This window comes from Apium graveolens, chromosome 10 (assembly GCF_009905375.1).
Source record: "Apium graveolens cultivar Ventura chromosome 10, ASM990537v1, whole genome shotgun sequence".
Taxonomy (NCBI): Eukaryota; Viridiplantae; Streptophyta; class Magnoliopsida; order Apiales; family Apiaceae; genus Apium; species Apium graveolens.
The window spans coordinates 211,124,721-211,152,051 of NC_133656.1; the positions used below are offsets into that span (position 1 = coordinate 211,124,721).

A 27,331-nucleotide genomic window follows, 5' to 3' on the forward strand; every position below is an offset into this window, starting at 1 on the left:
TTTTAAATATATATGAATCACAAAAAATATGGGAAAAAAATTATGGTTTAAAATTTTTGTGTGTCAAATAAAAATTGAGGACCGTTATTTATAAGCCAAAAATTCTAACCTTTATTTAAAAATATAGTTGTTGGAGTATGGATAGCAGTTGATGATTCAGGAAAAAAGTATAGAAAAAATAATGAAAAGTAGTTGTATTTTGTAAGCTCGAGAGGGAACTGATGGGCTGAAAAAAGAACGGATGCATAATCAACTTTTTTTTGCATGTACGTATGGTCTAACACCCCCTTACACTTTGCACTGCTCGTACCCTTCCAGAATATCCACTTCACATTTTTATTAGCAAAATTACTCGAGCTATAACAAAAAAATATTGATCATACGCTTGATCTCAATATATAAGGATGTTCATAGCAAAAAACAAGACATGCAATAGTCTGGAATCGATTTAATAACATTTTTATAACTAGTTTACCTCCTTAAAAACATCTCCAATAGGGCACCCTCTAGGGATGTCAAGACTTGCCAACTCACTAAAAATAATAGTTTTTTATTTTATTTTCCTTCCATATCAAATGCAGCAACTTTTATCTCCAATAGTTAGAACCTCTTCAAGTTGCCTAAATGGTTCCCACATTTGATAAATAAATGAATATGATACAATAAAAGAGGAAGTTGTAATTTACACACATCTAGTACAAAATGTATTTTAGCTATTAAGAGGGGTGTCAATAGGTTGCCAAAAGTTGGCAATTTCTCTCGGCAACCTTTGAGCACTATTGCCTCTCCAATAGGAAGGCACGCAAAGGTGCTTGACACATAGATATTGACACATATGCAAGCACCCTTGGAGATACTCTAAGAAAATCAAAAGATGTCAGTGCAATAAGTCAAAACGTAATTCCTCAAAAAAAAGTCAAAACGTAACTCAAAATTTAATAAAAAAAAATAGCCTATAAGAGTTGATACTGGTTACTTTTTTGAAATAATCTAATTCTTTTGTAATTTTATTTATTATTTATATGTACAACCTATATTAATTATTTCATTTTATCTTTTTAATAACTTACAATTAATGGTGTTCTAAAAATCCCCGATTCAACATATTAATCCCCGATTAATCCCCCGCAAAGTACTCAACTGATTCGATTTTGAAATCGGATTAATTATTACGGAATTTCCTTTATTGGAGTATATATAATTATTTATTAAAATTAAAATATTATATTAATTTAAATATAAATAATTATAGAAATTATGATATAATAAATATATATTCGTTAATAAATAACTAATATAATCATAATGGGGTTCTTGGCCTGACAACAGTTTTCCAGGGAGTTGTTATACAAAAAACAACTTATATCGCTTAGGTTGACGTGGTTTGCAGGCTATTACGTGAGCCCGTAGGGTTTACTCAGTACGGCCCCGAAGAGTAGTGGCTGCGGGTTACCTACGATAAAAAAAAAACAACTTCTAAACCCTTGGATGAAAGATTGAACGGTCTGGATTTAAAAAAAATCTATCGACAGCTGACATTGTCCGCGGTCTCTAAAACTTTTTTAAACGTATCGCGCACAATGTTGGCGGTTGTTAAGTTAAGAAATGTAACAAGTGATTATCTGACCCACATTTTTTTATCAAATTAGTTTTTTTGTTAATTACATTTAAAATGTAATTAAAATCACACCTCAAGTTTTTTACTAAAATTTAAAAAGAGTACACATAAAAATTTGATAACACTCATTACAAATAAAATCTTACAACATAATTTATATTATCATTTGTAACAGTAGTATATATTAATATTTTTTAAATTAATAAAATTTAAATAAAAATGGGTTGCTTAAAATTATATAAAACTATCTTGTCCTTAATCAAATAAATTCAAAATGACGAAATATGATCGAAATATGATCACAGTTTTAAAAGTGATTACTTTAATTTCAATTTTGTATACACGGTTAGGTAAAACAAAATAAAATTTGAAGATACAATAAATAATAATGATTAAATCTCAAATTTCTTGGTATAATTTGAAAATACTATACACGGAAATTTTATTTGGATAGTTTTAAAAAATTAACTTTATTTTTTTAAAATAAATAAATTAATAGCATAAAATAACATTTAATATAAGAGATAAAAAATAATTTATAAAAGAATGCAAGAATGCAGATTAGATAATCACATGTTACATTAACCCTAGCAACCGCTGACATTGTTTGCGGTAGGTTAAAAAAAGTTTTAGGACCGCGGATAATATCGGTGGTTGGTAGAAGAGAAATTTTAAATCTAGATCATTCGGTCTTTAATTCAAGAGTTTACAAGATGTTTGTTGTATAACAGTCTCAGGCAAATCAGACCCCAATCATGCATATAATTTGATATTATAATATATTCGATTTTTACTCCGAATAATTCTTCCAATTAATCTCCAATTTTTAATTAATCCCAAATCGATAGATCGACCGATTTTCTCCAATTTCTGATTTTTAGAAAGCTGACAATTAATACAAAATATTAAAATTACCGAATAGTAAAATTTGAGTTTTAACTTTTCGTACAAGCCAAAAGAGCTCTTGCATGTACAAAAAGAACGGACGACAAAACATTGTACTAGTTGAGTGAGCGAGAACATGGCGAAACGCAACATATCACTTGTCAATTTTCACCGCCACTGTAAATTCATTTGTACATCCTCCCGATCAGATCAGCAGCGGCATCAACAAGTAAAAAACTTAACAATTCTCATTCAACAAAATCAAACAGAAACTGCTAAAAGACAGTTACGATCTCTTGTTACATCAAAATCTCTTTTCAGTTCTTCCTCTGAACTTTACACTCTTTTTCCGCTCTCTCCGCCTAGGTTAAAATTTACAATCTCTGATTTACTTTTAACCGTCTGTTCCGAAACTAAATTACCCAATGAAGCAACAGACGTTTACATGTTAATGAGAAGAGATTGTATGTTTCCTTGTGTTGCAACGTTTAATTTGTTTCTCGAGTGTTTAGTTTCGTCTCGTCAGTATGGTAAAACTTTAGAGATTTTTAATCAACTTGTTGGTTTAGGAGTGAATGTTGATGAGTTTACTTATGGTAAGGCTGTGCAATCAGCGGTGAAAATGGGTGATTTGAGAAAGGGGTTTGAGTTGATGAAGTGTATGAGAAGTAGTGGGATGAGTGTTAGTGGGTTTGTTTATAATGTTATGATTGGAGGGTTGTGTAAAGAGAGAAGAGTTGAGGAAGCTCGGAAGGTGTTCGATGAAATGACCGAGAGAGGGGTGGTGGGGAATAGTGTTTGTCATAATGCTTTGATTGATGGGTATTGTAAGGTGGGAGATGTGGAAGCTGCTTTTGGTGTTTTTGAGAGGATGAAGATTGGTAATGTGAGACCGAGTATTATAACGTTTAATTCGTTGGTTGGGGGTCTTTGTCGGGAGAAGCGGATGGTGGAGGCGAAGGAAATGGTGGGAAAAATGAGGCGTTGTGGGTTTTTTCCTGACGGATATACTTATAGTATACTGTTTGATGGACATTTGAGATGTAATGATGCGGATGCTGCATTGGATTTGTATGATGAAACGGTTAGGGAGGGCGTTCGACTTAATAGTTTTACTTGTAGTGTATTGTTGAATGTTTTGTGCAAGGGCGGGAAGGTGGATAAGGCGGAGGAGATTTTAAATGTGCTGATGGAGAATGGGGTTGTTCCAACAGAGGTGATATTTAATACAATTTTGGATGGGTATTGTCGGGTTGGTGACGTAGCAAAGTTGATCTCTATTTTTGAGAAGATGGAGTTATATGCTTTAAAGCCAAGCTGTGTAACTTTCAATACGCTGATTAATAAGTTCAGTGACTTGGGTGATATGGACAAGGCAGAGATATGGTTAAAGAAAATGCTTCAGAAGGGCCCTCCTCCAGATCAGTGGACATACAACATCCTAATGGAAGGTTATGGGAGGATTGGCAATTTTAACAAATGTTTCCAAATACTTGAAGAAATGGAAACCAGCGGATTAAATCCTAATGTAGTTAGCTACGGTTCGCTAGTAAATGCTTTATGCAAGGGTGGAAGGCTACTTGAAGCTGAACTAATGCGTGGGGATATGGTTAGTAGAGGAGTTATGCCAAATGCTCAAATTTATAATATACTCATAGATGGATATTGCGAGGTTGGAATGATGAAAGATGCTTTTAGGTGCTTTAAAGAGATGTTTGAAGTAAACATAGTTCCAACAGTTGTAACATACAATGCACTTATAAACGGGCTCTGCAAGGTTGGCAAAGTAGTGGAGGCTGAAGAAATGATTAATCAAATTACGAGTGCAGGTTTGAGTCCTGACGTTATCACATACAATACCCTAATTTCAGGATTTGCAAAGACCGGAAACAGCCTCAATTGTTTAAAGTTGTACAATAATATGAAAACTTGTGGCATTAAACCTACACTGAATACTTACCATCCTCTGATTAGTGTGTGTTACAAGGATGGTATGGAAATAGTAGAGAAACTCATCCAAGAATTGTTGGAGAATAAATTGATTCCTGATCGAGTCACCTACAATGAACTCATTCGTCGTTATTCTGAACAGGGAAATGTTGAGAAATCTTTGGCCTTGCATCAGGAGATGGTGTGTCGGGGAGTTCCTCCCGATTCGATGACTTACAACAGCTTGATTGTAGGACAGTTGAAGGACGGGAAAACCCAGGAAGCCAAAGAGCTTGTGAATGATATGAAAACTAGGGGATTAATACCCAAAGCTGTTACTTATATGACACTTATTGAGGGGCATTGCAAACTTGAAGATTATTTTGGAGCATATAATTGGTACACTGAAATGTTTGACAATGGGTTTTTCCCAAGTGTAGGTATTTGTAAGGAGCTTATGGCTGGCCTAATAAAGGAGGAAAGATGGGAAGAGGCCGGCTTTATTTTATCAGAAATGAGTAGTGTTAAAGGATTAGATAATTGGAGCCCTGATAACAATGAGGATCTTCCTGCTGTTGCCAAAATGCAGTGAAATATATCTTCAGCGGTTATAATCTAGTATGTCTATTATACGAGAACATGACATTTAGTCCTGAGCAAATTAATTGAGAGTAAAAGACAGTTATAACCCTCCGTGCCTATTTCCGAACCAAATATGCCTTCTCTAAGTCCACATTTACCCATATTGAAATCAGGCTCTATCCACCATCTGTCTTCTGATTTCATCCTCCCGTTTGGACAGGATTTATGGCATGGTTCGGTGCGGCGCCAACGTTTGCTCTGACAGAAGGCTGATTTGCCTCTCTCAACTCTACAAAGGTGCGAAATCTTTTAAGCCATGTCTGCTTGCTCTTACATCAAGATGATAATAAAGATTACCCTTTAATGCTTTATACATGAACAAGCTTTGGGTTTGCAATTTCCAAGCAAGAACAAACTGACATTTTTTCAAAGCTAATGGTGAGCTGAGCACTGATAAAGATTATATCTTACAAGGCTTTATTTTCATGTTTATATATTTTTCATCAAGTATGTGTTGCAAAGAATATTTATATCATATAGAAAAATGTGTGATTGACTGATTGCTAAGAAAATTATATTTTGGCATAAACCTGCCATTTGATATGTAATGTTTCAATCGCCCATTTGGCATCACCATGCTATCATATTAGCGTTATATGTATTCGAATTCCTATTACTCTATTACTGTTAGCGGATTATTGGCTTGGTTTTTCGCCTTGCCAATTTTATTTATTGTATTGTAACTCTCAGAGTGTCCTTTACTACACCAGTTATAAATGAAGCACAATGAAACAGGATGCCAAGCCCCTCATGAAGGACCTATCTTGTGCAGCATTTATATTTGCGGCTTCTTTGAAAGTATGGTCATGATATGTGCTCCAAGTACCACATGGGCGGGATTTTAAAGAAAGGGCAGGCTAAACTTGCTGCAGCATCCATTCTAAACTTTGTTAATGGATCATCAAGTAGTTGTGAGAAAGACCCTGCTGCTGCATACGCTGTGCATATGCAAGTTGATTACCGGAAGTAAAGGTCATCTTGGTTCCATCACTTAATTTTTTCAGAAAAATGTGAAAGAAGGTCCTTGTCGCTGCAGTACTGGCAGGAAACTGGTTGGATTAACTGTATTTGAATGTCGTTACGGTAACCTTTACCTTGGATAGCATGGCTCTTCAAACAAATATGAGTGCTCCTTTGATTACTAAACTGATCAATAGTCAAGGCTAATCCTGGCGGAAAGGCTTGCTAAGATTTGAAGCATGTGGGTAAGTAGTGGTAATTTGAAACTTCTTTAATTAGAAACATCTTGCTTAAACAACTCTATTTTTATGATATGCATATCACAAAAACCGTGTAGGAATTACTATAAAGACACGTGCTACTGATATATTATTGAGCTTTTTGATGACAAATCTTTACATTTCTTTTGTGTTTCCAAAGAGCACTGAATTTAGTGGTTTTTGGTATGATAGGTAGGTATTATTGCAAAGTATGTGATTATCTTTTTGAACATTTTTTAAAAGGATGCCTAAGAATTTACATTGTCGGTTATGGTTATATTGGGATTTCTTTGACAAATCTGAAACATTATAATTGCATCAGTCAAGCCTGCTTATCATATACTGATTTTAAGAAAATAAACTCGTTATTAGCGTCTTAATATCACCTACTAAATATGCTTGATTTTAATAAGAACAAAAATAGGAAAATATGTTCTAAATTTTTTGTTAGTTAGCAATACTGCAATCATCTCGAAAGGAATTCCTTCAGCAGAAAGATGATATATTTCTATCACATGCTCTTATTTGTGGAAATGGTCTAAAATGTGTCCGTTTTGATTCGAAGATGATACCTTATCTGTTAAAGTCTTTTGCATTAATGATATTATTTCTTAACAAGCTTTCGATTTTAGATAGTTAGTTACTCTACCTTTATCATAGGTGATAGTTTATGTGTTGAAAACATTATTTTCTCAATTGAATGACCTTGGGATCGAATTCTCCCGGTGCTTCATTTTTATTTTTGGTTGAATTACAAGTGTTTGATATGTATATTAGCAACTTCAAATTATACATAAGGTCGTCGTAGATTATTACTTTTGTTTTTTGTGTTTCTTCTTTTTGGTTCAGGTTTGCTTGATTGAAATTTTTCACAATTTTATTTTTACTTCCACTTTCTTTAAAGTTCTGGATCCGTCCCAATAATTTTTTTAAGAAATGTAAATGCTACAAGTATTTAGGGAATGTAAATGCTATCCCTTAAGAGCCTCGGCTTCGTCTTTGTATCTGTGCAGAATTCTAGCACTGTCCAACCTCTCCTGTTTTCACACCCCCAAATATCTCGAGTCCAGGTAAGTGACAACACACACATCATATTAGAAACCCAACCTCTCATTAGATATAGACATTGGTTGCTACCCAAATTTGGAAATGTAAATTTAGAAGTGGATCTTAAGTTTATTTTTTCCCAGAAATTTGTAATACTTTATAGTCTTTATTTTAATAAAAACTTCACCTTCGATATTTTTCCCGGAATTATAAATTGTAGATTTAGTAATGTATATGTCATTTTTATAGGTCATTGTTGTATTAGTAGATAAAAGCCGAGGAAAGTGCAGAAGTGCCGATAGAAAATGCAGGTTGAAGTAGAGTATGCAAAAGTATGTTCGGTTTTTGGTGGTGTATCACAGTCATGGCTTGGATATGGTATGTAATATTCTTCTTTCTTTGCTAATCGAACTTGCAATCTTATTATGTTTAGATGCCGGACAACCCTTTTTTTGAGTATTTGTCTTAATATTCAACATCAATGTACAAGTAAAAGAAGTACGGTATAAATCCCTATTACATCGATTCTTGGTAAAGTTGTTTCCAACTTGCTAGAACTTCCCTCCGTTGGAAAATACGCATGTGCACATTAGTTTTTTATTTATTTCTCCAATTATATTAAAATACTGCCAGGCTGCCAGCCCCTCACTATAATACAAACAGATTTTTTAAGAAACATTTTTAAATAATTAAATAATTATTTATTTCTGATACAGTGGGTTAACAACAAAACCAAGCTCCAACCTCCATCTACTTATCGGTCAATAGTTTCCATGAGAATGGGATGATTTGTGTGAGATACGCGAGTTGATACAAGTATGAGAAATTTTAAATAATGGGAAAGTAGTAATTGATCATGAACTTGTTTCATGCTACATTTTTTGAAAGGCCCCTTTCTACATTTTGGGCTCTCCTGACGATGATGTGAGATAACGGGTGATCTTCGCAATACGAATTGTATAAAATGTTCTTTTAATTTATTTGTAAGCTCCAGTTGTCGTGAGTAGGGCTGAGCATCGGGCGGTTTGGCCGGTTTCGGAGTGCCAAACCAAACCAAACCGAAAATCACGGTTTCCTTCACCATGAAACCGTAACCGAACCGAAAGTTAGAAAAACCAAACCAAACCAAACCGATTACTAACGGTTTGGTTCGGTCGGTTTCGGTTTAATACCCAAATTTTAATAATTTTTTATTGAAATATTTTCTAGTTAAATTCTAATTAATTTTATATGTACTAGAAGTCTGGAATATATTTTTGCATATGCTAGCAGATTACCATTCATCATCACACATACATGTATAAATAAAGTAAATAACTTTTATAACTAAAATCCATTACAAAAGGGATTTAATATCTTAAATCTTAATCATAAAAAGATAATATAAAATGAAGTAGCACTTACAAGATTAAGAAGAAGAATGTGTTGTGTAAAGTTATTGAGTTGTCGTCTTGTTAACGTGGATGTTCTATGTACTCCAGTAGCCACCAACCAGTATAAGAGTAATAACTGATATGAGAAGCCGAGGAGACAGGAGAGAAAAAAGAGGTGTACACAGTACACTGTACAGTAGTTTAGAATTGGTAGGGTCACATGTATAAAGGTCTTAAATAATATTTCTGATAATATATATATATATATATATTATATTTTCGGTTCGGTTTGGGTAAAACGGTCGGTTTATTTTCAAAAACCAAAACCAAACCGAAAATTTCGGTTTTTATATATTATAAACCAAAACCAAACCAAACCGGTAAGAAACCGAATTTTTCGGTTTGGACGGTTCGGTTCGGGCGGTTTCGGAAAAATTATGCTCACCCCTAGTCGTGAGTGTTGATGATTCTTATTCATCTGCCTATTTAGAGCTTGCAATAAGGATCAAGTAGATGGTAAGAAGAAATGAATGAGTTATGGAACTTTAGCGGGAAACTTGCAGTTCATAGGGCAATCACGGGACTTGTAATGGTAATTTGTTGTTTCTGACTCATTCATCCTCATCCTCATGCATCAATTATGTTTTGTCAATTACTTATTGCTTTTCGTCATGCTCCTATTCGATATATTTTTGAAGTGGTCATGCAAATTCACACAAAGCTATCATCGAGTTTCACCTTTGTAGCATATGCTTAAGAGCAAGTCCAACAGCTTTTTAAAATGGGCTCTTAAGTTCAAATATAAGGAACTTGGCTTAAATTGGCACTACAACAGTGTCCTTAGTGGTTCCTTAAATCACTAAGACATCACCTTCATGCCTTACCTTCAAAGAACTAGTAGCCCTCCCTTATTTCACTTTTATTAATAAAATATTCATTTCTCACTATTTCTTCCACTTTTTTCTCTCTCTTTCTTCTAATTTTTCTTCGTATCTTTTCAAATTTATTATTATAACAATGATAAGGGATGGGTTTAAAGATCATTGTTGGAGTTGAAATGTAAAATTATGTCCTAACTTACTAAGAGTTGATATTTTATAATATTTCTAAGTAAGCTACTAGCATATTGTTGGACTTTCTCTTATATATTATTGATGTTTGGGTGTTTTGACATTAGAATAGAGGTAGAGCCACTGTAGAGGAGAAAACAAGCAATTGCGCCTTTAAACTAGTGGTTTCTAGGTTTGTTTCATGTACTAAACACAATTATTAAAGTTTAGCCTTAGGAACTTGGAGAAAACATCTAAGACCCCCAATTTATCGGTCATTGCCTGAAGATCTGTTGGAGTTTCTTTTCACCATTCCTTTTTTTTGCCATTGCTCACAAAGAGCTAGCAATGGATCGAGCTTATTATTTGTTTTTATTTCTTGGAGCAGGTTTACTGTTGCTATGCACTTGCAAGGGATTGATATGAAAATAAATTGATGAGCACGTATCTGATCTTTGTATCCCGTTAAACATTGATCACAATGTTGTTGTATTGAAAATCGATTCTTCTGGTCTTGTCACTGCACCTGCCACAACTGAATTTTTTAGTAAGATATCTCTCTGGTTGCTGAATCAATCAATGTGGATGGGCCAAACCAGATAAACAAACAAAATCAGAGTTACCAGAATGAACAAGTAGCTAATAGGAGAAGATCAATGAAGAAGATGAATGTTAAAACTACATTTCTGAATATCAGAGTGTTACAATTAAACTTGTTGTTTACAAAGAGAGATAAAAGCAGATTATATACAACTCAATAGAAGGTTCTACACACTTAATTCTAACTAACTTTCCTAACAGAATATGATGTCGCTGCGATGTAACATTCACTCCGCATCAGCACCTTTGATCAAGCTGGATATAGTACATATTTGTTGATACTGTTTGTTCTCATCATTAACTTCAGTATTACTATCATCCCCCCTCAAGTTGGAAGGTTGAAAGAGATTAAAAACTCCCAACTTGGTACAAAAATTTCGAAGCACAGAAGCACCTAAAGCTTTTGTAAACATATCCGCAGGCTGAAGTCGAGTAGAAATATGAACCAGGTTCAGCATTCCACGTTGAAGCTTTTCACGAACAATGTGACAGTCATTCTCAATGTGCTCCGTACGCTCGTGAAAGACAGAATTGTGAGCAATATGAAGTGCAGATTTACTATCACAATGCAGTGTAATAGGAGTAAGAGAATGGATACCAAACGTTTTGAACAAAGTTAATAACCACACTAACTCACAACAAGTGTCAGCCATGCTGCGATATTCAACCTCAGCAGAAGATTTTGATACTGTAGGTTGCTTTTTGCATTTCCAAGATATAAGAGAAGATCCAAACATGACACAATATCCAGTTAAGGATTGGCGAGTTTCTTTGCAACCACCCCAATCTGAGTCACAATACGCACTCAGAGTTAAAGAGGAAGTAGCTGACATAAGAATTCCTTGACCAGGGGCATTTTTAATATATCTAACAACTCGATGAGATGCAACCAGATGATCATGACGAGGAGTGGCCAGAAATTGACTCAGCACCTGAACAGCATATGCCAAATCAGGACGTGTGACTATAAGATAGATTAAACGTCCTACAAGACGTCTATAAGAGGATGTTGCAGCTTTATGCAGTAAAGGACTGGAATTGTCCTGAAGATTATGATTCTGTTCTATAGGAACCACTGAGGGCTGAGCATTAATAAGACCAGTGTCCTGCAATATATCCAAGGCATACTTACGTTGGCTAAGATAAATGCCTTGTGCAGAACGAGCAACCTCAATACCAAGGAAGTAACGAAGAGGCCCCAAGTCTTTCAGCTGAAACTTACTAGCCAGATAAGCTTTAATAATGTTGATAAGATCAACATGAGTTCCTGTAAGAAGGATGTCATCAACATATACAAGAACAGCAACGAACTTATTGTCTTGAGTCAATGTGAAGAGACTGTTATCAGCATGGGATTGAGAGAAACCATATTCCTTTAGGGCTGAAGAAAATTTAACAAACCAACACCGAGGGGCTGCTTTAACCCTTATAACGACTTCCTTAATTTGCAGACAAAAGCAGATGGATCAGTGATGTGAGAAACAGATGTAAAGGATGACAATTGTAAGTACCCTAGGGGCAATCTCATGTAAATTTCCTCATGAATATCCCCATTGAGAAATGCGTTATTAACATCTAGTTGAGAAATAGACCAGTTTTGAGCTGCTGCTATAGCAATCAATAAACGAACTGTCGTCATCTTAGCCACAGGGGCAAATGTCTCAAAGTAATCGAGACCAAAAGTTTGAGTAAAACCTTTGGCCACAAGACGGGCCTTGTAACGTTCAATAGAGCCATTAGGTAGATACTTCACCTTAAACAACCATTTACAATCAACAATATGTTTGTTTAAGGGTTTTGGGACAATCTCCCAAGTATGGTTGTTTTCCAGAGCATTTAATTCTAGTTTCATGGCTTGAAGCCAGTTGCTATCAGTAGAAGCTTGTCTAAATGTATAAGGAAGTGGAACAGCAGCAGTAGCCACCAAGAATTTAGAGTAAGAAGGAGAAAAATTGTGATATGACAAATAGTTATGTAATAGATAGGTAGAGTTGTGACCTGATAGAGTGGAGGAGCAGCTGGTGGCTATGTTCCTTGGAAGACCTGTATATTCTTTAAACTTTGCAGGCAGTTTTCTGGCTCTAGAAGATCGAACAGGAATAACAATATCACTAGGAGGAGAGGTATTAGTGATTGTAGGAGTAGGTGAATCAGTAGGTGGAGGCTGATCAGTAGTCTCAACATTAAGTTGATCAGGAAGAATCTGAACAGCAGGAGTGTCTGGATCGGAACAGGAGGTTGCAGGAAACAGACATGAATCTGGCATTTTGTTATCAGAAAGAAGAGTAAAAGGAAATACATCTTCAACAAATTTAATATGCCTTGAAACATGTTGTTTACGAGTGATAATATCTAAAACTTTATAACCCTTTTGATTAAATGGGTAACCAATGAACACACATTTTTATGTTCTTGGAGCAAATTTATCACTACTCAAGTCACAACTAGTGATATAACATAAGCAACCAAATGGTTTTAAATGAGTATAGTCGGGTGGTTTTTCAAAAAGTATCTCATAAGGTGATTTGAAATTGAGAATTTTGGAGGGAAGAAGATTTATTATGTGTGTAGCTGCTAAAACACAATCACCCCAGTAGGTGATTGGAAGACGAGACTGAAATTTTAGGGCTCTTGCTACTTTTAGAAGATGTCGATGCTTACGTTCAACAACCCCATTCTGCTGAGGGGTTCGAGGACAACTAGTCTGATGTATGATTCCTAAAGAAGCAAGATAATTTTGCAGAGGTTTATTAACAAACTCAGTGCCATTGTCTGAACGCAGAACCTTTACAGTTTTATGAAATTGAGTGGTAACATATTGTAAGAACTGTTGAATTAATATGAAAACTTGAGTTTTGTCAGAAAACAAAAATAACCACGTACATCTCGAGAAGTCTTCAACAATGGTAAGAAAATAGTGACACTGACCATGTGTGGGATATTTGTAGGGTCCCCACACATCACAGTGAATTAGATCAAAAATGGCCAAGCTATGAGAATGACTATCAGTGAAAGACAATTTATTTTGCTTTGCAAGATGACAAATGTCACAATCATTGAGTACATGATATTTTACAGACTGTAAATCAGGGACATGGCTAAGAACAGTTGCAGAAGGGTGACCTAGTCTATAATGCCATAAATGATATGAATGATCGGAAGTTTTAATGGAAGAAACAAAAGGACCAGATGATTCTTGAACAGATGCACATTGCAGCTTATACAGGCCTTCAGTTAGCTCACCAATCTGCTTCCTCTTCCTCATAGCAAGGTCCTGCATGAAGCACTTATTGGAAGCAAACATAAGTTCACAATTATTATCAGTATTGAACTTAGCTACAGAAATGAGATTGCATTGAAATGTAGGAACAAACAGCACTTGCTTGAGGCAAATATTGGAACTTAAGTGAATATCACCAATATGAGTAACACATGCTCTGATACCATTGAGAGAGAAGATCAAAAGACCTGCTCTGCTACCATGACAAAATCAGAGTTACCAGAATGAACAAGTAGCTAATAGGAGAAGATCAATGAAGAAGATGAATGTTAAAACTACATTTCTGAATATCAGAGTGTTACTATTAAACTTGTTGTTTACAAAGAGAGATAAGAGCAGATTATATACAACTCAATAGAAGGTTCTACACACTTAATTCTAACTAACTTTCCTAACAGAATATGATGTCACTGTGATGTAACATTCACTCCGCATCAGCACCTTTGATCAAGCTGGATATACATATTTGTTGATACTGTGTGTTCTCATCATTAACTTCAGTTTTACTATCACTCCTGGATGAAGATATACTTTAACTGTGTGAAGACCAAGAAGAGACATGCTACTTTGCTGGTCATGGAACAACTCAACAAATCAGAAAGTCAAGGATCATGGACTTGGCCATAATTAAATATATAATTTTTTTTTAAAAAGACCTAATTCTTAATTTATGGTAAAACATAGCTCAAACATCTGAACTGGGTATGGTGATTCTGGCAAAAATACCTCTACAGAGTCATTATAGCAGAACACCGGATGGACTGAATAATATTTTGCTCTTTGATTGTGAATTTTCTCATGCATAACTGCTTGATCCAATTAGTAGTGTCTCCTTATTGATCGTCTTGTGTGCATCAGTACTTAAAATCCAGAATTAATGTATAAATATCTTGTATGTATTTTCAGTATATACTTGGCAGATGTTTACGGCAGGGCTATAAACAATATTGAAATTGCAATGATTGGAAAGGGTGCATGTTTTACTTTAGTTTTGTGTAGTCTTATGACTTCTTGTGATAGCCTTGGCTTTGACAATTAAGTATTTATTTGCAATAATACTGGCATTCTTTACGATTTATTCTACTTCTGCCACTCTTTCCTTGCAGACGTTCCAGCACCTGCACCAGCTTGTTGTACATACCAGGTTGCAGCATTACCAATGGATGCAGAGATAGAGATTGAGTGCACAGCAGGGCTCTAATTGGCTCTCTTTTATTAGCACACCCAAACTCGTTGGCTTTTATAATAATTGGCAATATAAGAGTAAAATATCTCTTGAATGGTAAAAATCCTGCAGAAAATGTCCTACCTTAATTTGCATCTTATATTTGGGTAGCAAGCTACAGACTTGTAATTGTGGAGCATCTTTCAGAAACGATAAGTGTACCACATCTCATTTAGTATTATATTACAATTTGAGTTATGTTTTATCATGAATTTGATAGACTTCTTTCCATCTGTTATATTCTTTTGGCCCCTCCCACATTGTTTTATCACTAGTTTGATAGGCTCCTTGTGTACAAGACTCTTGTACATAATATGCGGATACCACATGGTACCCGTACTTAGCATATGCTCTATCTAATTAAGTTAATTTGTCTGAAGCATTGAAGCTTAATTTTGGTGAACTGACGGGAGTTTTAGCAGACGGACTACTTGCGAGTTTTTTTAGTTGTAGTCGTCTACTTTTTAGGCATTTGTTCAGTTACTGAAACATGTGTAACTGTATTTGAATGTACATGTAAAAGGATGGTGAGTATAAGGATGGTGCACTTAAAGCTCATAGTTTGTACCGAGTTACAACAGTACAACTAAAATTTGTATCTTTGCATATGCCTACAAACACAAAAATTAACATGATTTGCTATGCATTGCAAAGGAGTTTATTGATACAAGGAGAAGATGACATGTAGATATCAGACGTCAAGCATCAACGTTTATACCAGAGTATATTCTTTTGATTCCTTTCCTCAGCTAAGAGCTGTAACTTGTAACTTGTACGTATATGTTTTTGTACTTGTTAATATTAACTTAATGTGCAGCCAGCACTGCCATTCTTTTACCCTGTATCACATTTAGGATGCGAATGCACTTGAATATTAAAAGAAGCCATGCTAGTTGAATAAAAAGTGAGAAGGTAAAAATATCTAAATTGTTATGCCTTCCCTTGTTAACCAACTTTTGAATGTGCAATATGGCAGTTTGAGAAAATATGTAGCATGAACTTATCAAAAAAAAAAAATATGTAGCATGAATGCCTGACTAGTGACTACCCCAGCTTCTCAGAAAGCCTTATCCCAATTGTTCATCACAAGTTAGCCACACAATTGCCCTACCCTATTGAGATTTATATTCACATGACTCCGGTGAACAGAAGAACTCAAACCACATAAATTAGAAACAATCAAATCCACATTATTTACCGCTTCTTACGATGACTAAATATAATCATCAGAAAAAGTGAGATAAGTTCCGAGTCAAGATATGTCTCTCAATATTTATCAGGAGTTGTTAACAAATGATATCAGAGGCAAAGCGAGTTGTTCCTGTATCAGTACAAATAATCGCAAAAATCTTTCCCCTATGCATTAGGTTGAATTATGTCGACAACAGTCAAACAAGTGTTTTTAAAAGCCACTTCAAAGAAACAAAATATTTTCATCCCAGAACTCCAAACATTAAGCAAAGCATGAAACACAAACAATTTAAGCCAGCATTATCTAAAACCAAATTTTATTAAACTCATTGTCGAAACTCAATTTATTCGGAAATAGATAACTAGAACAATCTGAGAATCTGAAACAAAAGCTAGCTCATCATAATCATTTCCATAACTCAACTAAAAGATAACAAACAAAAAGGAGAACTAGTGAACCTCCTCAAAGGTGTTTGAGCATATCCTCGGCACTGCTGGAAGTAAAAGCCCCGCCTTCCTCCAAATTCAACACCTTAACAACTCCATCATCCACAAGCATTGCATATCTCCTGCTCCTCACTCCCAATCCCACAGGCTGATCACTCAAATCAAGCTCAACCCCGATAGCTTTCGTAAAATTCCCATTGCCATCACTCAACATCAACACCTCATCCCCAACTTTCAAATCAGCTTTCCAGGCCTTCATAACAAACGCATCATTAACCGAAACACAGGCAATTGTGTCCACCCCTTTGGATTTTAGTTCAGCAGCTTTTTCAACGAAACCAGGGAGATGTTTCTGGGAACAGGTGGGAGTAAAGGCGCCGGGGACAGCGAAGAAAATGGTTTTCTTGGATTTAGTGAGATCAGAGACGGTGGTGGTTTGGAGTTCACCGGCGGAATCGAAGTAGGAAAAAGTGGAGTCGGGGAGAGTGTCACCGACGGAAATGGTGGCAGAGATTTTGGGGAGGGTGGAGAAATTGAATCGAAGGGGGTGTTTGGGGGGATTGAGTTTGAGAGAAAAGGAAGAGAAGGAAGAAGAGGATGAAATGAGGGAGGATTTGAGGGGGAGGAGAGAGGGTTTGGGGGTAGAGATGAGTCTAGAGAGTGTGAATGTTGCGGATGCTGTGATGCTTGCCATTGATGATGATTATAGTGTGTGTGTGTGTGTGTGTGTGTGTGTGTGTGTTGTTTGGGGGGATGAAGAAGAGGCAAAAAGCAAATGACAGAGAGGGGGTGTTAAAATTAAGGGGGAAATGGGTGAATTGGGTTTTAGGTTGAGGTTGGAGACTTTGGGGTGTTTGGGCGGATGAAACGATGCTGGGGAAAACAACAAACGGATTTGAGGCAACGAACGATGAGCACAAACTACAAAGGGCCTCGGCCCTGTGATAGATACGCAAAAATTGTGGAAATATATACGGTTTGTACGCTCAAAAATCAACTAGCATAATAACTTATGCGAGACCCGGGACATTTTCTAGAGTTTTTATAAATAATGTAATTATAATGTTTGTAAAGCAATTTCAACGATGTCCTTATATAGGCTCTTGAGTCACCAACAAGCTCCATGTCCCTCTATATAACATTAGGAGTTTCGAATGTTTTCTCACTTTTATAAATGAATATCCCCTCAACTATTATTATATTATATTTTTCTTACCAGTTATTTTATATTTAATGAATGAATATTAACATGGTAGTAAGTTTACGTTTAAAATGAAACGATTAAACTTAATCTGTAGAATGTCGTAAGTATGTTTACAAATAAAAATCTACAAATTAACATATATGTTGAATACAAAGTTGACCAAAATCTTGAATTTTATTTAAATAAGCTATATGTACTGCTCTATATTATTACTGAGTTTACTACTAACTTACAATTAACTTACTCAATTTAAAAAGATAAAAAAATGCATAACTGAAGTCAGAATGACTTGCAATCATAATATACAAGAATGTGAAATTTCCATTATTATTAATATTAAAGTTGATTTTAATGAAAAATATTAATTTTTGAAATTCAACGTATGTGTTGGTTATAGGCCCAACAAGGCACATCGAACGAAGGCCCAATGTGCAATTAAGCTACTGGGCCAAAGGTACTTCAGGCCCGCGAGACGAAAGCCCACGGAAGTCCCAGACCAAGGCCCACTCTTCTTCCAGACCGTTGGAAAGGGCAAGGGACATAACGCCCCATTTTCACTCCCTCCTTAATGATTAGAAACGGATGAACATTCATGGCAAAATTGAGTATAAAATCCCTTGTGAAGTAAGACAATACAGACACATTCTCGCATACACTCTGTTTTTCTTGTATTATTACCACACCCTTACAACCAGATTCTTATTCTCACACCGGAGGTGAATCGGGGGTACAAACCCTCGCATTCTCTTCACTTTCAGGTATCAGCCGAAGCCACCTTCAAAGCAGCCGAAGCCTGTTCAAGCTTCCGAAGGAATCTGAGCGTAACATTTGGCGCCGTCTGTGGGAAATACGAGAGTTACAAGCAGAGAACGAGAACATGACAGAAACAATTCACGAACATTCACCGCCGCCTGGTTTCTCCGACAAAGGACAACCATCCACCCTAATGGACGAGGACGGGATCATCACATTGACTCCTGAAGAAGAGGCCTTACTCCTAAATATCCGGGCAGAAAAGGCGGCGGAGAAGGGCAAGGCCAAAACTGATCAAGTTGACAAAGAAGCGGAAGCACGAGCGAAGAAAATAGAGGCTGATGCACTCCGGCTAAAGGCCCTGCAGCTCCAAAGGGAGGAGATTGAACTGCAAGAACAAGCTTTGCGCGAAGCAATGCGGGCCGATAAGCACGGCAGAACCAATAAGGATAGAAGAGAACGTTGGGTGCATGACGAAGAAGATGAGCCAGACTCTGATTCGCATCCCCGAAGGAAAAGGACCAAGCAACCCTTTTCTTCTGATTCGGATGAGGAGCCCGATGGATCCAGCCTCAGGCTCAATCGCCTGAAGAAGGTCCTGTTCGGTGATAGAAGGCCCGATCGAGAACCGGTCGTGACACAATAAATTGAGCAGTATCGACCCCCCCCCCGGGCGAAGAGAGGCAATTCCCTAAGATGAGCGAGTTCAATGGAAAAGGAGACCCCGAGGACCACTGCGAAAAATATGAACTCCTGATGGTTGGGATGGGTCATAATGATATTATGTTGTGCAAAATGTTCAAGACTTATCTCAAGGGGTCGGCTTCGATGTGGTACAGGTCCCTCAAGCCCAGATCCATTGGGTCCTACGAGCAGTTGAAGAGGAAGTTTTTGAAGTACTACTCGCACCTGTACCGAAAGGCGAAGGATACTGAAGCCCTGGTCCACTGCAGACAAAGGGCGAACGAAGAGCTGGGGGATTATCTCGCTCGGTTCAAGGAAGAAGCTGGGATGGTCACTAATCTGGACAAAATCAAGGCGATGGGCTTCTTAACGGCGGGGCTGGACCCCTATAAAGGTAAGAAGCTTCGCTCATCTCTTTAAGATTTTCCCCCGAAATCCATGAATGATATATATGTGAGAGGCGAAAACATTCACCGAAAGATGGAAAACATTGGGGTATAAGGATTCAAGAAGGGATGACCGATCAAAGCGAGCCGACAGATATGAAGGCTCAAGATCAGGTGTTGACCAAAGGGATAGTAGGAAAGAAGGAATGAAAGAAGCGGATTGTGGGGCCGAACGAGGGCGAGATAGAGATTCGGCCGTATTCACCCCATTGAATGCGCCAATCTCCAAGATTCTCCATGAGATTAAGGGCAAACCAGGATTCGTCCGTCCCGCCAAAATGAAGGTCCCAAACCACAAGAAGAACCCCGATAAATATTGCGACTATCACAGGGACAAGGGGCATAACACCGATGAGTGCTACCACCTCAAAAAGCTCATTGAGCGTATGATCAAAGACGGCAAACTTAATCAATTCGTCCGAGATCTGAGAGATAGGCTTGGGCCGAAGGAGAATCAGGAGGAGGAAACAGAGGCCGAGGAGCCAGAGCGAAGGGACAGGATAAGGGGTGAAGTAAAAACTATATTTGGGGGCAGCATTCTGGACAAGGATAGTAAGACAGCAAAGAAGAAATATGCCCGACAAGTGTACAATCTATATTAGTTCGGACAGGCGAAGCCCCATATGCCCATGACCTTCAGCACAGAAGACTATGAGGACGTCATTCGCCCGCACGAGGACCCTTTAATCATCAATCCTATCATCGGGCAAAAAAAGATATGGAAGGTAATGGTGGATACAGGCAGCTCGGCCAACATACTGTTCCACAAAACCTACTGCAAGATGAACTTGGCCGGAGAGCAACTAGAGCCCTGTAATGAGGTTCACCTTTATGCCATTGGAGGGCATCCCATTCAGTTTGAAAGAACAATTACTCTATCGGTCCTCCTAGGCAAATTTCCATATACTGTCGAGAAGCCAGTGAAGTTCTACGTAGTTCGGATCGAAAGCCCGTACAATGTAATATTTGGTAGGCCGTTCTTGTCGACCTTTGAAGCGGTAGAGTCTATACCCCATCTTAAGCTCAAGTTCCCAACTGAGAAAGGGGTAGGAGAAATAAGAGGCGATCAGAAAGCTTCCTGAATCATAATGCTGGAGGATCTCGAGAAGGATCAGGAGTACGAGGGACCGGACGGAACTGGAAAGAGAAAACGGGTTGAGTCCGAGCCCAGCGGAAGCTGAGAAACATTAAACATTGAGTTGGAGAAATTTGGGGCCGACCTCTCGAGCCCGATTGCCGAACCTGTCGCAGAAACCGAAGAAGTGGAATTGTACGCGGGCCATTCGGGAAAGATGGTTCGGATTGGAAAAAACATGAGGACGGATCTGAAGACAAAGGTAATAGCTGTCATTCGGCAATACCATGACGTGTTCGCCTGAGGGCCGGAAGACATGCCCGGATTGGATCCCAAGACGGCAAAGCACTGCTTGTTGGAAGCTAAATTTATCGACGAAATTGAATATCCCGACTGGCTAGCCAACGTGGTGGTCGTCAAGAAGTCGAATGGGAAGTGGAGGATGTGCGTGGATTATACGGATTTCAATAAAGCATGCCCGAAGGATCACTATCCCTCGCCCAGCATCGACCAACTGATAGACGCCATGACAGGATATGAGGTACTTAATTTTTTGGATGCTTTTTTATGGTTATCATAAAATTGCTATGAATGACGAGGATGTGCCCAATACAGCATTCATAACTCTGAAGGGGACTTATGCTTATATTAAAATGCCCTTCGGACTGAAGAACGCTGGAGCCACATTCCAACGAATGGTAAACAAGGTCTTTAAGGAGCAGATCGGAAGGAACATGAAAGCATATGTGGATGACATGATTGTAAAATCGATGTTCCAAGATCATGCCGAAGACTTAAAAGAATGCTTCAAAATGCTCCGAAGGAACAACATGAGGATCAATCCGAACAAATGTACCTTCGGAGTCTCCAGTGGCAAGTTTATGGGTTACATGGTCAGTGCCCGGGGGATAGAGGAGAACCCAGAGAAGATCGAGGCAGTTATTAATATGGAACCTCCCAAATGTATCAGAGACATCCAGAAATTGATAGGCCGGCTCGCCGCCCTTCGGCGCTTCATTTCCCGGTCAGCCGAGAAGGCACTCCCCTTCTTCGCCGTGCTCAAAGGGTAAAAGAATTTTGAGTGGGGGCCCGAGTGTCAAAGGGCATTCGAAGAAGTAAAATAGTATCTTACAAAGGCACCACTCTTGATGAGGCCCGATCCGAAGGAAACCCTCCAGCTTTATCTAGCCGTGTCCGACAGAACTCTGGGGGCGGTACTTGTGAAAAACTACGAAGGCAATCAACATCCCGTGTTCTATGTGTCCCATGTCCTCAAGGATGCAGGGACAAGGTACCCCAATGCCGAAAAATTCGCATATTGGCTGGTTATGACCTCCCGAAAATTGTGACATTATTTCCGAGGCCGGACGATTCAAGTTGTTACTAGCCAACCTCTGAAGAAGATTTTAACAAGGCCCGAAGCCTCTGGAAGAGTCGTGGCATGGTCCATCGAACTCGGGGAATTTGATCGCGAGTACGTTCCCCGAACAACGATTAAGGCTCAAGCTTTGGCCGACTTTGTGGTTGAATGCACATTCTCGGGTCCGAAGGATCTTTCACCTGATCAAAACTAATCCGGATCCCAGGGAAGTCGAAACTTTTTGTAGATGGGTCGGTAGCCGGAAAAAAGTGTGGGGCCGGCTTAATTCTCTCCAGCCCCGAAGGATTCAAGATATGTCAGGCTATAAGATTCGACTTCCCCTTGACGAACAATGAAGCCGAGTACGAGGCACTCCTCGCAGGGATGGAGCTGGCCCGAAGCCTTGAGGCGAAGCATCTAAGGGTCTTTAGCGACTCCATGCTGGTTGTAAAACACTTCACGAGGGAATATGAGCAAAGAGATCCCCGAACGAAAGCCTCTGCTGTCAAGGTAAGAGATGCCTCTTTGTCATTTGAAACCTTTGAGCTAAGTCAAATTGGCAGAGTGAACAATGCTCCGGCATAGGGCTGTCAACGGATCGGAAATCCGGTCCGATCCGATCCGATTCGAAGGCTAATGGAGCGGATATGGATCACTTAAAAAAAATCCGATCCGGTAACGATCCGATCCGGTAAGTACCGGATATGGATTTAGGCCGATCCGATCTGTTAATGATCCGATCCAGATAATTTATTATATTTCAGATATATATATATATATATATTTATATTTTTACATATATATAAGAAATTATATATAAAATATATAATATATTTATATATTATTTTTGTTAACATTTTATGGAGCACTCTCACTTGATAATTCTAATGTGTGTGATGTCTAGCACGTGTTTAGTGGCTGACTAACAGTGAGGACCATTACCTAAGTGTGTGAAGCAGAGAGAAGGTCTATGGAGTGTCAAGGTCCATAAGTTAGAGAAATGTTACACTAATAAAACATGTATACAGAGACCCTTTCTTCAGTATAATAAAAAGCATGTGCATGCCTCACGTGTGGCTATTATGCATGGGAGACTCAATTCCAGGGTCTGAGAAAGAGTTGAAAATCCACTTTCCTCTTTTAATTTTTTCTGAAACAGAATTTTAAACATGGAAGTAGTTATTATTTTTATTCACTGTGCTTGGATTTAATGTAAGAAATTGTGTTCGCATTTCATTTTTTTTAAATATTAATGGATCGGAGCTCTGGTCCGTGATTCGTGATCCTAACGGATCCGGATATGGATCGGGCTATAAAAAAATCCGACAAAAATCCGATCCGGATCCGGTAAAATTAAATGGATCAGGATATGGATCAAGGCTGATCCGATCCAGATCTGATCTATTGACAGCCCTACTCGGGCAGACGCCCTTTCCAGGCTAGCTTCGGCCGAGACACAAAACCTAACTGGTTCTATTTACCTCACCGAAGCCAAGACGCCTTCGATCGAGAAGAAAGAATGTTTGGAGATTCACCAGGGGAACGATTGGATGACCCCGCTCAGGAACTTTCTGGAGAAAGGAATTCTACCTCCAGACCGAAGGGAGGCGCTAAAAATAAAATACAGAGCGTCGAGCTACACAATCATTAATGGGCGGATGTATCGTCGATCATTCAGTCAACCCCTTATGCGATGTTTAAACACCGAAGAACAGCGACAGGCTCTAGAGGCAGTGCACGAAGGAATTTGCGGCGAGCACCTGACCGGTCGGTCCCTCTCCTTTAAAATTCTCCGACAGGGATTCTTCTGGCACACCCCGAAGGCTGACGCCATCAACTATGCAAAAAGGTGTGTACAGTGCCAACTGTTCACCACTGTCCCAAAACACCACCCAGAAGAAATGACTTCAGTGCTAAGTCCCATTCTGTTCGCCGTGTGGGCCGTGGATATTGTGGGCATTCTCCCAAAAAGCACGAGACAAGCAAAATACTGCATAATTGCCATCGATTACATGACCAAGTGGGTCGAAGCCCGACCTCTCTCTGCCATTACCGAAGAGGCAGCGAAGAAGTTTTTCTTGGAACAGATTATTCTCAGGTTCGGGATTCCGAAGATCTGCATATCTAACAATGGGACCCAGTTCATTGGAAATAAATTTTGTAAGTTCCTGCACCACTTCGGAATTGAGCAGAGGTTTAGCTCAGTCTCCCACTCGCAAGGGAATGGAGCAGTAGAAGCGGCGAATAAAGTAATTTTTTAAGGAGTAAAGAAGAGACTGGGAGAAGCTAAAGGAAGATGGGTGGAAGAACTCCCTTGGATCTTATGGGCATACCGAACGACCCCTAGGACATCAACGGGAGAAACTCCCTTCAGAATGGCCTATGGAACCGAAGCCCTGATCCCAGTCGAAGTAGGCTTGGAATTATATCGAACTGAAACCTACAATGTAGAAACTAATAGCTTCGGGCTAAGGGCGAACGTAGACTTATTGGAGGAGGAAAGAGAAGCCGCCCACCAAAGAAACATGAAATACTTGCTACAAGCGGCACAACATTATGACTCCGATGTCAAGAAGAGGTCTTTCGGAGTCGGAGACCTAGTCCTAAGGGAGCTGGCCGCATCTATGTCGGCCAAACAAGGAAAGCTTCAGCCTAACTGGGAGGGGCCCTATAAGGTTATCGAGGTCGTTCGGCCCAGAATATACAAGCTCGAAATATTATCGGGCGAAGCAATCAAAAATACTTGGCATGCCAGTCGCCTTCAGAAATTTTATCAGTAAGAAATTTCTTTAAAGTTCGTACTTGAATTTTATATGAAGAATGTAAGAAGTTCGATTATAAATAAAGACGCATTTTCTATCACATTTCTTTATTTACCAAAGTTGTGACCGCATGAGTATTATCTGAGGGCGATCCCGAAGACGATAAACTCTTCGGCCGCCGCCCTTGTCTAATTTGTTAATGAAGCATGTAACATAAGGGGCAATCACCCAAAACTCAAACATCCTTCACTACACTACTATTATTTAATTTGCATGTGGAAAGGGCACACGAAGGGCCTTAAGGGGCGAACATAAGATAAGCCTGCATCCTTCGCCCTTTCCTTTGTTTGTATGATATTAAAGAAGTCCGAAGGAAACCCTGTCCAGGGGCAATCTTAGAAAGGGACATGATCCCTCGGCCTCAATCACGATTGTATCTACAAAAGAATACAAAATGAAGACGGCCTGGTCCAGGGGCAATCCCGAAGAAGACCAGCCGAAACTTCTTATTGACCGAACGAACAATGACATGTTGATCCAAGGGCAATCACTGAACGATCAGTATCCATGTTCCTTCGCCCAAGAGCAGTAGAAGAATTAACAACCCGAAGTCACCTTCGGCCTTTAACCCTTGGGGCCATAGGGGGTAGTAAGGCATTATTAAAATCGTCAAGGCGAATGGATAAAGCCGAAGATGTGATTCGTTTTATTAGAATTGTTAAGGCAAATGAAGTCGAAGATACAATTGAGGGTGGTAAGGCATTATTAAAATCGTTAAGGCGAATGGATAAAGCTGAAGATGCGATTCGTTTTATTAAAATTGTTAAGGCAAATGAAGCCGAAGATACAATTCATTTTATTAAAATCGTTAAAGGCAAATCAATAATGCCGGAGAGGCGATTCATTTTATTAAAATTGTTATGGCAAATGAAGCCGAAGATACAATTACTAAAATCGTTGACAAATAAAATAAAACAATGCTGACGAAAGATGAAAGATGCATTAAAATATAAAAACCTGAAGGCTAGTTAAATTACAAAAGGCAGGAGTATCGATTACAAAAAATAAAATTACAAGTCAAGAGGATGAACGAAGAAAGCCGCTGCAAGAGTTAGGTACGACCATGAAAATACCAACGACAAACTTCACAATAAGATCATCTTATGTCATGTCAAACACCTCAGTGCTGAAAACTTAGGCCTGAGGGTCTTCATCCGAGAGCTCTTCGTCTTCGCTGGAGGAGACATGAGGGGCTTCAACTGCAGGCCGAACGATAGGATCCTCCAGGCTGTCGTCCAGCAACTGCTTATAGTCCTAGTTTAGGCCATGGGCCTTCTCTGGGACATAGTCAGCGCAGAACTGGAAGCAACGCTCCTCTGTCAGGTCCATCTGCTTTTGCTTCTTCCGAAGCTCCTCACGGGACCTCTTCAGCTGGACGTTCCGGTGGGAGATCCTCTGGTTCGCCTTCTCCAAGTCATTTTCCAGTCGGGACTTGTCCACCTTCAGCTGGGTGGCCTGCCCGTCCAGCTCCTCTTTCTGGGTCTTCACCCTCCCGAGCTCCTCCTCGGCCGCCGTGGCCCTCCTCTCCAGCTCTTTTACCTCGGCCATCCGAGTTTCCATATCCCGAACTTTGTCCTCCACGGCTGCGGCCTAAGGAGCAGCCTGCAAAAAAGACAAGACAAAAGTATTAGAAAAAGGTGCTGAAAGAAAAAAGGGCGAGCGAAAGAAAAATTGAAGAAAAATTAAAAACATACCAGGGACAAAAAGGACAGAAGCTCAGTGCAAGCCTCAGTTGGAGAAACTGAAGAAAAGGCCGGCAGATCGGCCGGGAGCTGGAGGTCGTGGCACTGGTTCGAAGCAACCTCCTTCGTAGATTGCCTCACCGGGTAGACGGTGTGGTCGGACGTCAACACACCCCATCCGGGAAGATAGGACTGAACGATCCCTTCCCGGCTGCGAGTCCTCTTGGAAAGGTTCCCTTCCCTCACCACCACCGGCTCGTCCTCATCAGAGGCCGCTGGAGCCTGACGAAGCGGCGTGACCCTCTCCGCCTCGGGTCTCTCCTCCGACTCCCCGGAAGGATTCGGCGTGGCCTCTCCATCAGCAGCTTTCTTCTTCGCCGCCTCTTCTGCGGCCCTCTTTTCGGCCGCCCTGGCCTTCTTCCTCTCTATCAAGGCCTCTCTTGAAGACACTGAAATGTAACAGGATGCAAGTCAGCACGTGCATAAATAAGAATGCATAAAAAGGATAAATTATGCAGGCGAATAAAACTAATTAAAGAAAGAACGAAGGAAGAAGTTTTGTTACCCCCACCCCACAAGCTGAGGAGCCCGTCTCTATCCCGAAACTCCTCGGGACCCAGCTTGCTCACATTGACGTCTACCAGGGCCGCGTAGTCCTCCTTCTCCCTCTCTGTTAGGCTCGGAGCGAGGAGCAGCGAAGGGTTCACGTCCCTCCAGACGGACAATGGAGCCAATTTTTGACCACTCGCGAAACACCAATGAGTATGGGTCTGCTTGTTACTGGAGTTGGTGGTCGTCC

The 27,331-nt window shown here is 39.2% G+C and overlaps 5 protein-coding genes across 20 annotated transcripts; 4 read left to right on the plus strand and 1 right to left on the minus strand.

Annotated features, from left to right (window-relative positions):
- The first annotated feature begins 2,614 nt into the window (after positions 1-2,614).
- Positions 2,615-15,569, plus strand: LOC141690329 (uncharacterized). 16 transcript variants are annotated; one of them, XM_074495091.1, is made up of 6 exons: positions 2,615-5,311; positions 5,785-6,279; positions 7,591-7,719; positions 9,205-9,306; positions 10,152-10,310; positions 14,750-15,569. In XM_074495091.1, the coding sequence occupies exon 1, from the start codon at positions 2,640-2,642 to the stop codon at positions 5,022-5,024; it is 2,385 nt and encodes a 794-aa protein (XP_074351192.1). In that variant the 5' UTR covers positions 2,615-2,639; the 3' UTR covers positions 5,025-5,311; positions 5,785-6,279; positions 7,591-7,719; positions 9,205-9,306; positions 10,152-10,310; positions 14,750-15,569. The 16 variants fall into 16 exon arrangements, with proteins under 16 accessions (XP_074351192.1, XP_074351193.1, XP_074351191.1 ...); XM_074495092.1 differs by lacking the exon at positions 9,205-9,306 and having other exon boundaries at positions 14,750-15,567; XM_074495090.1 differs by lacking the exon at positions 10,152-10,310 and having other exon boundaries at positions 14,750-15,566.
- Positions 15,570-16,359: 790 nt separating this feature from the next.
- On the minus strand, positions 16,360-17,456 carry LOC141690311 (peroxiredoxin-2E, chloroplastic). The gene has a single exon (XM_074495044.1). It carries the CDS (start codon positions 17,198-17,200, stop codon positions 16,523-16,525), a length of 678 nt encoding a protein of 225 aa, XP_074351145.1. The 5' UTR covers positions 17,201-17,456; the 3' UTR covers positions 16,360-16,522.
- A 1,703-nt stretch (positions 17,457-19,159) lies between these two features.
- On the plus strand, positions 19,160-20,195 carry LOC141691747 (uncharacterized). The gene is made up of 2 exons (XM_074496504.1): positions 19,160-19,541; positions 19,606-20,195. The coding sequence occupies exons 1-2, from the start codon at positions 19,160-19,162 to the stop codon at positions 20,193-20,195; spliced, it is 972 nt and encodes a 323-aa protein (XP_074352605.1).
- A 27-nt stretch (positions 20,196-20,222) lies between these two features.
- LOC141691748 (uncharacterized) lies at positions 20,223-20,675 on the plus strand. The gene has a single exon (XM_074496506.1). It carries the CDS (start codon positions 20,223-20,225, stop codon positions 20,673-20,675), a length of 453 nt encoding a protein of 150 aa, XP_074352607.1.
- Positions 20,676-24,403: 3,728 nt separating this feature from the next.
- Positions 24,404-24,808, plus strand: LOC141691749 (uncharacterized). The gene has a single exon (XM_074496507.1). It carries the CDS (start codon positions 24,404-24,406, stop codon positions 24,806-24,808), a length of 405 nt encoding a protein of 134 aa, XP_074352608.1.
- The last annotated feature ends 2,523 nt before the right edge of the window (positions 24,809-27,331 follow it).